This window comes from Buteo buteo, chromosome 16 (genome assembly GCF_964188355.1).
Source record: "Buteo buteo chromosome 16, bButBut1.hap1.1, whole genome shotgun sequence".
In the NCBI taxonomy this organism is placed as follows: domain Eukaryota; kingdom Metazoa; phylum Chordata; class Aves; order Accipitriformes; family Accipitridae; genus Buteo; species Buteo buteo.
This window is the reverse complement of record NC_134186.1, coordinates 10,498,683-10,513,787: the sequence shown is the minus strand read 5'-3', so window position 1 is coordinate 10,513,787 and position 15,105 is coordinate 10,498,683. Positions and strand designations below refer to the sequence as shown.

Genomic DNA, 15,105 nt, shown 5'->3' with positions numbered 1-15,105 from the left:
AAACCCCAGCTCTTATTATTGTACAATAATAAGCACATGATTCCTGTCCTTAGAAACTTATCATTTATATATAGCTTCTCCATTACGCTAGCAATGCAGACCTTGTATGCAAACAAAAGCTTAATAGAGATCTATAGAATATACTTATAATCAGTGGTACATCTGTAAAACAGGAAGAAGCACGCAACAACTAAACCCTAAGACCACACTGAATTTAGACCAGAAGTATTCAGACAGGTCCATAACAGTGCAAAAGTATGTGCAATTCTGGTAAGCAAGTTCCCAGCGTGCACATTAATTTATCTTATACATACAGACATGTTTGAGTAGCATTCCTTCAGCATGGGTCTGCAAGAACTTAAGATCAAGTGGCACCAACACTGAAGTGCTCAGGAACTATATCTTTCTTGTGATGTTATAAGAGTAAGGAGGGGGGGGTGAGGGGGTGACAAAACCAAAAAAGCACCCAAGCACATGAAATAAACAGAAAAGTCCCCAAACACTAGCTTCTGTATTTGAAATATTTCAAATTACTAATGCTTTAAAACTTATGATTAATTAACTGTTTAAGCTAAGAAACGGTGTCTATTAACGTGTTCTACAGCATAAACACACATGAGCGCTAGTAGACCTATAACAGCATTACAAATGCACGCTGTCTCAGAGCTCTGAGGTCGTCTCACATGCAATACCATTTTAAAGGCAGAAGCTACTCACAAATTGCCATTTTTTCAGACTTTTGTAAACATGCAAGAAATTCCACAGTTTTGCCCTGATTACATCATCAACTAAGATCAATTCTTTTCTAGAAAAATAAAGACAAGTTACCTAGTATTCATTTTGTGTGTCTGAAAACCTAAATAGGGATCAAGAACCAAACTAGTTGCTAGGTCATCGTTTTCACACAGTTCCTTGGCAGACATTCCAGAGGAAGGCACATAACGACTTTGACCCTCAAATCCTGAAGCACCGCTACCTGCAAATAAGAAAGCATAAATTAGACATCATTTAAGGAATGTTACAAAGCCCAGCTACACTCAGGGACAGACAGCCACAAGTCAGAGACAAAAAATATAGAACAAATAAGGAAGATGATAAAATATCTGAAGAAGCAGAAGCACAGTTAATTTTTCACTCTTGCTTTTGTTCAATTATGTAGCAGCCAATGGAGAAAGTATTTTAGAACACTTTTTATGGGTGTCTCCAATGAATTTTGGTTTCCTTCTCTCTTCCACTTCCCCAACTACAAGCATCTTTCCAGACTACACCGGTCAGTCACACCTGTCTCTAAAATTTCTGACCTATGAACATGATGAAGCCATGAAAATTTCAAACCCAATTTTCCCAAAATCTGAATAAATTACTTACTCTGAATTTGTATTTAGTCTTTCATCCCAGACCAATAGCAAAAATAAAAATCCATGTTCCTTAAAACCGATTCATAATGACTATTGATATATGTGACCGCATTCAAAACTGGGTTTACTTCTACATGTGCATTCACTACAAGTTGGGCTCGTAATTCAAATTATACATTATCCATTTCCAAGATGTATTTTATACTTATACCAGTTCAAAATTAATTTACATCCAGTTATTCTCACTTAACTTTTAAACTGATCTGAAGAGATCTATATTCCTGAAGTGAGTTAACACATCCCACAAATACAAACATAATTAATACTTCTGATGATAGCTACATGCTGAATGCAGACCTTCATGAATTAAGACAAGACAGAAGCCTGACTTCCAAATTGATAGAAGAATCACATACTGCACTAAGCTGTATAAACATGTACATACATCTGCTTGATCTTCTCTCAACTCCATTTTTGCCTGCCTTCGGATTCTCCTTTCCTGCATGCTGCAATTTGGTCTGATTCTGCGCATGGTCATTAGACGACTTGTTTCCACTTCTCCTGCCATTCACCACCATGTTCTTGGATTCTCCCAGCCACTTCATTCCCACAGACAGTCTGACTCAGTTGCATTTAGTCACTTTTCAAAAGGCTTGGAGAAGTGGATGAATAATTTCAGTTCCAATTCCTACTGGAAGCAAAACATAAACATGATTAGAACTTACTGGGAAACTGTTTCCAAGACACAGATTTTAACAAAAAGAAAAAACCCAAAACAACCCAACAATAACAAAAGAACACTGCAGAAGGAAAGATGGTGATCTGCATTTGCATTAGGAAGAAAGAAAAGCAGTTCATTAGCACTAGTACAGGGAACTATTGCAAATGCAGAGATCCACAGGTGAAGTACTGTCCTACAACTTACAACCACATCTGGAACCAAAGGTTGAATTCTAAAGCTAATAAATTGCTAAGGACAACTCAATTTTAAGAGCTGGACTATACACACACATAAAAACCTATGTACTTATATAGACATACATACACACACATGGATAAATACACACACAGCTATGTGACTCCAGAAATGGAGTATTTTCAAATACACACTCAATTAAGATTATATTCCCTAATAAATAAAATCTGTAACCTGTTTGGAACTCTACAGCAAAGAATGACATTATACAAACATCCTCCAAGAACTAAGGATGAACACAGTTAAAAAACCAACAACAACAACAAAAACCCCAACCAGAAAATTGACAAAATTTTTGGAATGAGGGTAGGGGAAGATGTTAAATCTTCATTTAAAAATCAGAGTTCAAAAACCCCTCAGAGATGATCTAGACAACCCAGGCTACTATGTTTACTATTCCATGTAACACAAACACAGTCACAACACACCTGGCTCAATGGGCCAGTAGTAAGTGGGGTCACAAGTAGAGCTGAAATTTTATAGTACATAAACGGCCAGCAAAGCACATGCTAGTTTTTACCTGCAGTCTCAATGCCTTTTGCATAAATAATTATAAGAAAGCTACTAATGCTTTTGTACACAGTTGCATCTCACTCTGTATAACTTGCATGAAAAAAAATCCAACATTGATTTACACAATTTTACAATTGCATTTATGCATTAGTAATTCATTTACTTGGTTTTAATTCATCCTCCTCCTACTGCTTCATCATAAAGAAACAATAAATTGTGCCTTTTCCTTTTACTGTAATTTAAAAAAAAAAAAAAAAAAGCATTAAGGCTCTGTTCACAGCAGATAAGAGGCACCAGGTAGCAGGCACTTCAATCTGGTGGCAGAAATTTGCAACAACCTAACAGATGTTTTGAAATAGTGTCTTTTATAGAAACTCTGTTTTTAATCAGCTGAAGAGCAAAATACTGGATTTCTGTTAGACACCTATGTGATCCAGCTACTTAAAGCTACAGAAACATTTATAGCCAGATAATTAGTAACTAAGTTACTTAAAAAGATTCAGAAGATTGATGTATTAAGTCACTTGTCTCTACTGTTTCTCTTAACAGATGTATTGTCTCAAACATCTTACTAGAACTATCATCCAGAAATCTACAGGTTTTAGGACCTTTTACAAATTGTCACAGAAGGGTAGTAAGGTTAATCGACAAAGTGTAACAGAATCATACTGAGGAAAAGCTGGCTGAACTACTGCCTCAATATAAAGAAAAAGAATTGAGATAATTTCTTCCTTCTTTGAAGGAGTTTTCTTGCTGCCAGTGATAGAAGGGCTTGGCTTTGACCTCAAGATTAAAAAAAAAAGTTTAAATGTCTATTTTAGGGGACCAGCAAGCTTTAACATAGCTCTTTAACAGAGCTGGAACCAAACAGTTTGACTACCAGAATGCAAAAGTTGCTGTGCATACTGACAAAATTCTTCAGGAAGTTACCACATACAGCCTTCAGGAAACAAACCAGAGACTTAAAATTTACTAGGGAAAACCCTATTCATTGCATTTAGCTATACGTAGAACCAGACATTTTTACACAGGACCTCCAAAAAACTCCTTGGAAATCTTGCAGCTAAATCTGTATTAGACAACACTAGGCTTTTTTTTTTTTTTTCTTTTTTCATAGAGCTTGCCTGATAGCATACATTTAAAAAGGGGAAAGAAAAAAAACACCAACACAACCAAACCTAAACCCCAAAATTTTCTTGTTAAGCATCCCACCTGAACTTCTTTCAGAAGACAGCTACCCTGTGAAGATCTGCACTGAGTTAAACACTTAATGACAGACTCATTCTTAAACTTCCATCTTTCTGCTTCTCAATCAATTCATTTTACAGCTCTATATACTCTAATTAAACCCCGTTCCCCATTTTTTGTAACAGTGGTAATAAAGAGTATTAAAAGAGAAACCACATTAAAGATTTCGACTACATTCAGTCTCCGTCTCTTTGCAAACCAGGACTGAACTATACTCTGTAGTGTGCTACAGTTCAAGAGCAGTACAGGTAAATGAAGTCTACCATGAAGTCCAATTGTAGATGAATACTGGTATGCAACAATCTTGAGGAAAACCATTCAATATGGTAGTGTTTCTGACAACTAACAGGTATGGTCGCTACACTTTCAGCTGGATAAAGGCATACTCCTCACAAAGAAGGTAACTGACCTTTCTTAAGTCCAGTTTGGGAAGGTGAGTACTATCTGTGCTAACACACTTCTGCCTAACAAATACAGTAATGACAAGGAAAGAACGATAGCAAAGGTAAGAAGGGATGTGGCCACAGAAGAATACTCAAGCCATACTACGCATTAGGAAAAATACTTGGGTTTGTTGCAAAATATAGTGATATCTATAGATGACAACAGAAGTCCTCCCCAAGCAAAACTGAAAGTCATTTAGTGAAGCCTAGCAAACATTCTTGTGAAAAATCATTATTTATTTGAGCCTAGCAGCCTAATGAGGAAGAAAACCTTTGTCTCCATCTACTGCTGCCTTTTATTTTCTAACACCAGCCAAATTACAAACTTGAAGACTGCATGAGTGCTTCTTCAGCCTCTATTCCCTCTCCCAATACACAAACACTGCTTTCAAGAGACAGTTTCAAAAGCTAGAACCAACAGACAGGATTCCTCTCCCAGTGAATATCACAGCTCCTAACGCCAACAGATAACCTAAAAGGGAGCAAGAGATGCCCCGCTCATCACCACCACGTGATTTGCTTTCAGTACTTTCTACATCAGATTCATGCTGAAAAGTCCTTTAGGAACGGAGGGAGAAAAGGAGGAGATGAACACCATCTTCCTGTTCAAGAAAAAACTGGAATATACTTACACCTCCACATACTTAAAAATTCCTGTTAAAGGGCTCCACCATCAAATAATATAACACCACACATGGATCCCTTATGACTTTGGGTTTATCTATACTGTTAAGTTTACCAGCACAATTACAGCTTCCAAGGGACCTTTTTTATTTCAATGTAAATGTCCACATTGCTGTTTTAACCCTTTATTAACTATACCACTACCCTTCATAATTATACTGCCTTTTATAATTCTATTATGGTAGTTTTACAGACACTTTTCTAAAATGTCAAAATATAGTTCAATCGCATTCAGCACCTCTCATTGAGAAATTTAGCTTTTCATTGCAACGGTACTCTCAAAACCTAAAACTCAAAGTTTCATTTACCTGGTTCTAAATTTATTAAACCTATTAAACACACTTTCTGAGCATTACTTGCATTTCAGTAACATTTGGAAGCACCTACCAACAACTGAAGCATACACATGATTAATGCTATCATAGCGTAAGATATTCGCAAAGCCAGATTTATCCAGAAGTGTTTACCAGAATGATTAAACAGTACCAGTCAGATATATATCACATATGAAAAGCCTTAGTCCTTTTATACTGAGAAGTGTAGTAAATCCCTATGAATTTGAGTAAAGAAATTCTATGGCTGTTGGATCTCAAAAGCTGTCTGCGCCTCCCAGGTTTTGGGCTCTCATCTGTGAAATCTATCAATTCAGAAAACGCTTGTTATGATGGGGAAAAAATAGCTGCACAAAACCAAATCAATAAAACCCTAAACCATACAAGCACATACATCAGTAACCCTAAGAAATTCAAGTATCATTTATTTTAGTCTTCTGTAACACAGTTTTGGCATATAAATGTATAACGGCTTAAAACACAGGGACAGCTTCTAAACAGAGGCACTGGATTTTGTACATCCCTCTCCAGGACACAGGCAAAGGCACTAGGATCAGGAGGTTTCCTAGCAGGCGGGGTCATACTGCCCTTTCCTATTGCCCAGTACACAGGCAGTCAAAGGACCTTCTAATATACAGTTTCTTTTTTTTTTTATTTAAATTAACTCAAGCATCTAAACCAGTTTCGGGATTTTTTTTTTCCTTTTTAAATTAACTATAGCTGCAAGAAGTCTTCCTCAACAAGACAGTGGCCTAAAGCAAATACAGGACATAAAACCAAAACACAAGACCACAACTTCAGCTTTTCTGGACAAATCAACAGCATTAAAAGAAAATATGTATGCTTCATTACTGATAGCTCTAAAAAAAAGCAACAGACCTTTTAATTTGGGAAGCAGACCAAAACTACGCAACCAGATTTTCTATAAGATCACCAGGCTGTAAACGATTTCACTACAGCCACCCCATCTGCATAACAAGAAAATCCCACCTACTCCTAAAAAGTGTTCAAGTTTCTAAGAATACAAAAGACTCTGAGCAAAATCAAAGCTGAATTAAAACTTGCACAGCTTTAAGGGGTTATTCAAAACAGCCTCAAACCTTATTTCGGCTACTGTTTTTGACAGCTCAGACAAGTACCATTAAGCCAGAGAGGAAAGGGAGGCACAGAATGCTTCTGGCTCACAGAAGGTGTGAAGCCAATGCACAGTGTCACTTCAAACAGGAACCTGATGTTCTGTGTTACACTACAAATTATTAGTGATGATACTAAAACACAGCAAAACCAGCTATGGAAGAGAGGTCTGTGCAACCACAGAAGGTGAAAAAAAAAGAAGGTATTTGGGAGTTTACTCGCCCATAATCTCTGTAGTCAAAGCTCTATCTTAAAGAAAGGTCAGGTGGTCCCACAGGACTTCAAAGATTCTGGAGTTGAGGCTGCAACTCCTCAACAGGATAAAAGCTACCTAGGAAGGGCTACTTCAGTCCCACCCCTGCAGATACTTATTTCAACCACCTGATTTCAGATCCACTTTTGACTTTCTTTGCCCCAGGACGAACTGGTTCAGTAAATTAAACCACCAGGAAAAAAACCAAAACAAAACAAAAAAAACCCAACAAAACAAAAACACCCAACAAAACCCCCTGTTTTTTGAGTGTTTCTTTTCAGCTAGTTAGCTCTCAGAATGAGCTCAGTCCAGAATTGGACATGGATTAATAGTGGCACATGGGAGGATGTAAGACTATGTCAAAACTAACTCAGGTCAGTTCACATGTTTGCAGAACTGCAGCCCCAGGATGCAGGTTTGTGAGAGCACACATGGATCCAAACCTGACCCAAACCTAGGCTTCAATGCCCCACCAATAGCTCAGTCTGTACTTTCCCACTTTCTCTTGTGCCAGTTCTTTTGCAGCCATGTGATTTTTCTGTGTCAGTTTGGATACTAATCCAAGCACAATGCAGGCACAGAAGCAACAGCGTACCAGTACAAATAAGTGGCAGAGGCAATGCACATACAGAAGTGCTTCAGCAGCTCCTGTCCCTTCTCCCCCCTGCCCCCCCCCGCCTTCCTCCACCTGGTGCCCCTTCAGGGTGAGGCTGAAAAACTGGCTGAGCAAAGCACCCTAAAGGCTGTGTGATCTCCCAACTCACTGCAGCAACACCAGTGTTCAGCAGACTTTCAGAGACAATCCAAAAGCTCACTGTTTCTGGGAGAGGGAGAACCTCCTTCCTCCACCTTGCCAATTCACACAAACTTTTCCACCAATTCTGGAGTTCAGTGAACCTCTCCATAACTCAATATAACGTCATTAATCCAAGAGGGGGGAGAGCAGGTAATTTTCTGCTGGTTTAATGGGCTGAGCAGATTCAGCAAAGGATCCAGTGGGCACTAGAGCAAGAGAGGATGCAGTACTGGAGGAGCAGCAGCAGGACCACTGAAAGGGGAAGAAGTGTCAGCTGTTGTAACAGGTTAGCTATGAGACTTACACAGGTTCAACTGAACCTAGCAGTTCAGGGCAGTCCCACCATGGCTGGCACAAACAGCACTACAGTTCAATGAAGACTTCAAACCAGCCTAACCCCAAAAGCAGCCCTGCTGCTCCCTCGCCTGCTTATGCCCACTTACATGCCATCCTCCCTCTATGCCAGCAAAACAACTGCAGAGCCAAGTGGTGACTGAATCAGGGGAGTCACCAGAAAAGTCTGAACCTTGCTGGCTTGAACCATGGTGCAAGACGACATTACAGGAGGGTGGGGGGACAAGGTCAGGGAAGTGGTCAGGAGCACTTAAACTGGGACTGCTCCCAAATGCTTTGCATTCTCAAACCACAGCTCTGGATTCACTGTTTAGCACAGAAGTATCATACCTTACACTTACTACGTTAATTTGGGTGACTGTCTGTTGTATTAAAGCACAATACTGTTTGAAGTGAAAAAGAATACTGGGAATTGTAGTCCTGCAGTAGGATAGTGCTAACAAAGCAAAACAAGTATTCTAGAACCCTGTTCAGTCCTGTTACTGAGTGTACAAGGACACATCATCCCACTTACTCATTTAATATGCAATGCACTAAGTAATTACTTCAAATAAATCTTATTCTCCAGTTTGCGAACTCAAATGGGTATAAAGCAGAGATGTTTGTACATGTCTGTCTGGCTCTAACAACAAAATAGCACAACAAACAAACAAATCCCATTTTTCAATCAAATAAGTTTTGATTTCCTCACAGTGTTACTTGCAAGGAAAAAGCCTTAAAGAATTCAAGACAGAAGTTAATTTTTAATTAAAATGGAAGAGGATGCATCCATAGCTATAGTGACCAGATCATGGAAACAGGGCATGACTTGGCTCTCTGTGAACTTACTCTATAGTACACTTTAACCTCATTGATTAAAACCTCCCACTACGTATTTATAGTTACACTATTAAACACTCTGATCAGATAGCCATCTCATACGTGTCGCACTGCACTGAATTCAACCCACCAGAAAACTACACCAAGTTATATACTGAAGATTCTCATGCTGCCTGTGATACAACTCAACAAAACACCACATACTTTCTCTCTCACCCCCCATCTTTTTCAGAGAGTAATGTGTTGAAGATAATTTGACTTCAAACTTTCAGATACAGATGCCGGACAAAGATGTGCTTTACCCCTTCCTTAAAAGCATACATTCCCCAATGAAAATACACAAAAAACCCGCAGGATGTCAGGCGTTTCGATCTAACGAAGGCAGCAAGCTCTGAGACCGGAGCGGTCACTCAAAACAGACCTTAATAAAAACCAATCAGTAGGAACACGGCTTAAAACTCCTATTACGGCTCAAACAGAGAAAAGCCGTGCCGCCGGGACCACTAACCATTTAGCACCAGGAGTGCCACGAACTGCCAGGTAGCTAACAGCTTCCTCCCCCAGCTCCCCACACGCCTCCCCAGGCTGAAGCTACCGCACAAAACCCAGCGAACGAACCGAGGGGGAAGCGGGCGGCGGAAGGCAGCGGAGCGGGGCCGGGCCGGGCCGGGCGGCGCCGCCCCCCCAGCCGCCTGCTGCCCCCTAGGGCTCGCCTCCCGCCGGCGGCGCCGCCGCCGCCAACCCCCGGCCCCGCCGCGGCCCCCCACCTCCCCCGGCTGCGGCGGGGAGGCGGCACCGCCTGCAGACGCCCCTCTCTCCGAGCGACCGCGGGTCCGTCGTCCCCATCGTCCTCGCACCCCACCCCTCCCCGCATCGACCGCCAATATGGAGCGCGGGGTCCGTCTGTCAGCGCCGCCGAAAGCCGCCCTCGCTCTGCCCGAGGCGGCGGGGGACGCCGCCGGCCCCAGGGCTGGGGTGGGGGGGGCAGGACACCGGGCTCGGCGCTTCCTCACACCCCCTCCCTGCCGCCCCGCGCTCCCCACCCCACGGAGCGGGCCCCCTCCGAGTTCTGAAACCCCCCAGCTGAGCGGCACAGCCCCCTCACAGCCCCAGGCGCCCCCGCCTCACCGCCCGCTGACAGGCTGCCCCTGGCGCCTCCCACGCGTGGGGGCACCCTACTCCCAGGGCCCACGGGAGCCGCGACACCCCCCGCCCCCCCCCCCCCCCCCCCCAATTCACACACACACACTCACCTCCCGGCTGCCCTCCGCGCTGGGTCCCTCGCCGCCGCCGGCGCTGCCCCAGCCGCCACTGGGGGAAAATGAATCATCAAAGGGAAGGGGGCGAGGGGGAAAAAAGGGGAGGGGGGGGAAGCGAAGACTGAGCGAGGGAGGGGCGGAGAAGGGAGGAAAACTAAGGAGGTGGGGGAAAAAGCAGCGATAGTGATAAAAAAATAATTCCGAGTGGGGGGAGGAAAAAAAATGGCGGATTAAAATCCAAGATGGCGGCGCCGAGGGGCGAGCGGTGCAGGGGGGAGGTGACAGAGAGAGCTTCCTAGAGATCCCTCCGCCGAGCCCCGCGAGAAAGAGTCCCCCGGGCTCCCTCGCAGAGACCCCGCGGGGCGGCGGCGAAGACAGGCCACCGTCGCCGCCACTTCTTCCTCCTTTTCCTTCTTCTCTGCGGGGAGCCCTCTGTCCGACGGCCTGCCGAGCCAGGCCGCCCGCTGCGCTGCCCACCGCGCTCCGAAGTTTTTTCTTCTTTCTGCCGGCGAAGCCCGTGACCTCCTCGCCCCGTCCGGGGAGACGCCGCCTGCCCCTGCGCTGCCGGCGGCGGAGGGACACCGCACCCAGGCGCGGCCTTACGCCCGCCGCCGCGGAAGGATACACCACTCGCAAGGAAACGCAGCACGCCCCCCCCCACCCCCCCACCCCGCAACCTGCGCCGCTCCCCGCCTTCTCCCTGCGCTGGCGCTTCACCCCGGTCGGCACAGAGGCAGGCCACCAGCCCGCGAGGCCCCGCGCCTCGCCCGCGGAGGAGGCACAGCGCTCACCGCAGTTCCCATCAGCGCTCAGCGCGGCGCTGCGCCGCGGCGGAGGGATCTCGCTGAGGGAAAACAAGGTCCGGGCTACCTCGCAGATCGGGCCGCCCGGCCGTGTGTGGGAAGAAGAAGTCCCGGCCGGCTCACGCGGCGGAGGGATGCCTCCGCCCGGAGCTGCCCTTTAAATGCGGGGACTCCCCGCCGTGGGGGCGAGCGGCCGGCGGCTGTCTTTATGCCTTCTCTGTAGCGGCTCGGCAGAGGTGTTAGGTGCCCCTTCTGCCCTGGCGTCTGTGAGGTGACAGTCCACCCTGCCCCGCCTGAGGGAGCGGGGACCGCAACTTCAGCGCCTCAGGGAGCTCCCGGCTCCGGCACCTGCTTCCCCCGCCGCTGCCTGACAGACATTTAAAAATGGCCCCCGCGGCCTGGAGGGGCTGGGACGGCGCCTCCTTCCCCGGGCCGCCAAGCGGGGCAGCCCCGCGGTGGGGGAGAGGGGCCGGGCCGCTTCCCCGATCGCCGCCGCGGCGCCCTCCCCACGCGTGTTGGTGCCCGGGCGTGGGCGCTCGGCCGCGGAAGCGGCGTGCCGTTCGGGCCGCAGCTCTGTGGGCCGACCGCCTCAGCAGAGCCCCCGCGAAACAAAAGGCGGCTCCGCTGCTGCGGGACCCGGCAGAGATGGCGGGGGCGGGTGGGGGGCGGTGGTGGTGGTACCTATCGCTCGCCAGCAGAAACGGGCCGAGTTACGTGCGTTTGTGGAAAGAAACTTGCTAACGCGGTAGCTGCCGAACCTTTCTACGTTGGAAAACTCGAAAGCAAACGTTTTTCTGCTCAAAGTTCAGAAGTTGTATTATGTACTTAGTATTTTGTGTTGCCCTTTATGTTTCTTGTCATATGGCATGCTGGTTACGGTATGGACTATTCTCAAATACAAGTTTTATAAGTTTACTAGAAGCTTTTAGGTTATTTGCGTTCATTTTAAGGTAACCATAAATGTTTGTGGAAGAGGGAAAGACTTGCCATGATTTGCCACGTAACACCTTTCCTCTCAGCAGCCACTCACCAGGAATACCAATTCCTCAGTTTTATTCATAGTAGGATGCTGAAGTTTTTTAATAAAATACAATTTCGCATGGAACTGGGTTTAATTTTGCTTTAATTATACAACTGAAACAATATCTGGAAATGGCAGGTGTCCCAACAAACCAAATTGCTAGCTAAATTGATTTTACTACAATTTGGTAACAAGAAATTGCCTCTGAAGCTAAGATTTTGCGTGCCCCGTTGCTATACCAGATTAACACAGACTTCTACAGTTAAATTGTAAACCTCTGAAAGATTTACTTCAAACCAGAATGGACTATTAATACCATCGCAAGCAGCGACACTGTGATAACATTAGTAACAGCATTTGTATATTGTTTTATAGATGTACCAGGTTGCTCTGTATATTTATGGGAAAGGCTACAGTCATCTCAGAAGTTTAGATGTTGCCAGACTGGAAGATGGTGGCTTCAGTCCTAATAGCAACAAGAGTTCTCCATAGCTCCAACAAGGGGTGGTGAGTCCTTAATGTGGTTGAAGCAATGCACACAAAAAACTTTTGACATCTCCACCGTAGACTCCAGCAGGTGCTCTGGTGACAAAGCCCTGGTTATGTCTGAAAGGATGTTACTGTTTTTCAGAATACATTCATCTAAAACTTATTTTCTCTGCTATTCTGGTGACAATTCTAAGTTAAAGAAAAAATAAGCACTGTTCCCAGTTTGATTACAGTTGGGTTCATTACTTCTACATTCTAGCATTTTCCCATTGTAGGTCTTTCATTCAATAAAACAAAATACTGTTAAAAATATTTGCAAAGGCAAATAAGAAAGTTGGATGATCAAACCACTGTCCAATCATGACAGAATGCTTCAGGAGTAAATTTACTACATTAAACAATTTTGAGTGCCCATGTTTTTTCTGGAAACCAGCAGATACATGGTGACTACTAAATGTAATTTCAGAAATGTATTATATTTTGTATTGTGAAAAACCCATAGATAGTTTCAACATTGGTTTCACTTCCTAAATTAATACTGCCATATCAGGCTTAACCCTCCACCAGAACATGAAAGGTCCCAGATAATAAACTTTTATTGTTTTCTAATTAGTTATCAAAGGATGGTGATGATGGCATTATTTTTTAAAGGTGTAAAAATTTCATTCAGTCACATGTTACTCAATATATCTATGGTGATTTTGTGACTTCTGCTGCTGGAGAATTTTTTTCTGATGCTGTAAGACCGAAAGGTTTCAAGCATATGCCAGGCAATGGATGAGTTTATTTCAGCGTGCGTTGGCAAGAATCAGTAGTCTTTAAGTCCCAAAGTAGTATTCCTAAATTGTTACAGTTACAAAAATTTCCTTTTTGCTGATTTTGTAGATGTTCCCACTTTGGGAATAGTAGCTTTTACATTTTCAACATCCCATATATGCTATGACAGTACAGTCCTAATATCGCAAACGTTTTTGGTCATCCAGTCTTTACTGAAAATTTGTAGTTATTAAAATATTTGTGATGAGTGGTTTTGTAAAAACCGTATCTTTTAAGAAGCAAAACTTGAACTTTAGGCTCAAGTTACGTGTAGAAGCTCCTGCTGCACTGCAGTCTCTGGGGCTTTGTATCAGTCCAGACTTTTGTCCACAGCTGCAGGGTCAGAATCCAGCCCTCAGCCCTAAGCCTCTCTATTCAAAACCACCCCTGCAACAAAACCTTTCCATTGATATGAAGCCAAATCCAGCTTAAGCTGAAAAAGATACAGCTCTAGCTGAGCAAATGGTGTTTTGTCCCTGTATGCCTCTATGTCCATTCTTACTTTATTTGCAAATCTGACTTAAATACTGTGGCAATGGGTAATTTGGAGGACTACAAACATATAACCACAATTGAGAAGTCCATCACCTGCTTGACAGTTTTACTCAGCCACGCAGGCATTTGGGGTATTTTTGGCTTAGTTTTATTCTGCAGGACTTTTACATAGACCCAGCGTAAGCATTTCTGAAATGGACATCTAGGAGTGTCTATGTGCCAATAACAAAGCTGAGTTGTTGTATATGTTCTGGCTCTTTAGCAGGCCTGCCAGGCTATAAGGCACCTTTGTGCCATGAAAGTTTTCAAGCACACCATGTCTTATGCTATAATTTATATTGGAATTTTAAACTGGAAATGCTGTGCCCAAATCCCTACCCTCAGTTCTGCCGATTCTAAGAGCCCAGCAATATCACCCAGTGAGGTAGAAGCATGAGGAAACAGAAAGAAATACAAGCAGCCAAAGTAGATCGTCAGGTGTAATGAACTTGATCTTTCGTTTATGGCAATGTTTTATCTTCTGTTTACAGCAAGCAGATGCTCTATAGCCGTTATTTTTACTATTGGGAAGAAACTGTGTGCAAAGGAGTAACAGGTTTCACATTGCAAACGACACTTTTCTGTTGGCACAGGCACACAGAGAATTTGTTTCCTTTGTATGCTGAGTGAGTAAATATCTTCCTGTGACATCTTTGAGAGGATCAATCCCTTCCATCTGTGCAGGAGTGTGGCCTTAAGTACTAGACACGGTGCCTTGCTAAACTTGCTGTGAGGCATACTGTTGCATCAACGTGTAACCACCTCTGGCTGATGTCACAAGTCAGTTTTCACTGATAATTGCAAACCCAAAGTTGCACATCACAAATGAATGTACATAGGAATAAATTAAAGATATTTTCTATCAAAATCTTATTAATTTATCAAAAATGTACATATTCCTAGTAACAGATGGTCAATAATAAATGATAGATGGCCTTCTCTGTGTAAATTAATGGCTGTAATTCACTTGAGAGGATCTGCTGATGTCATAAGCTGCCCGAGTGCAGCTTGAGTGATTTATTAACAGCTGCAGAAATCCTAGAGTGAATTACATCCTTGTATTCACTTAGGGTCTGCAGATTGTTATTTACAAAATACAGTGGTTTGTACTTCTTCATTATCATAGGTCTCTTTTCTGTGACTCTAATACAGGGGCGCGGTGCAGAAATGATGAGTATAAAAGCTCAGCTCCCTTCCTGCAGTAGAGGCAGATTTTCTCCAGCAATGCATACCAACAGCAACCCTTTCCTTTATTTTTAAAATAAGCTAATCA

The 15,105-nt window shown here is 43.7% G+C and overlaps 1 protein-coding gene across 4 annotated transcripts in view; it reads right to left on the bottom strand.

The window, feature by feature from the left end:
• Positions 1-10,977, bottom strand: part of KMT5B (lysine methyltransferase 5B) — a 32,067-nt gene extending 21,090 nt beyond the window's left edge. The window contains exons 1-3 of one of the 4 annotated variants that reach the window (XM_075047805.1): positions 10,961-10,977; positions 1,804-2,046; positions 829-976 (exon numbers count right to left, since the gene is read on the bottom strand). In XM_075047805.1, the coding sequence (XP_074903906.1) occupies positions 829-976; positions 1,804-1,963 (308 nt within the window). In that variant the 5' untranslated portion in view covers positions 1,964-2,046; positions 10,961-10,977. Of the gene's footprint in view, positions 1-828; positions 977-1,803; positions 2,050-10,163; positions 10,793-10,960 lie in introns of those variants that run through there. The other 3 variants (XM_075047804.1, XM_075047803.1, XM_075047806.1) reach the window with 3 other exon arrangements.
• Positions 10,978-15,105: the final 4,128 nt, after the last annotated feature.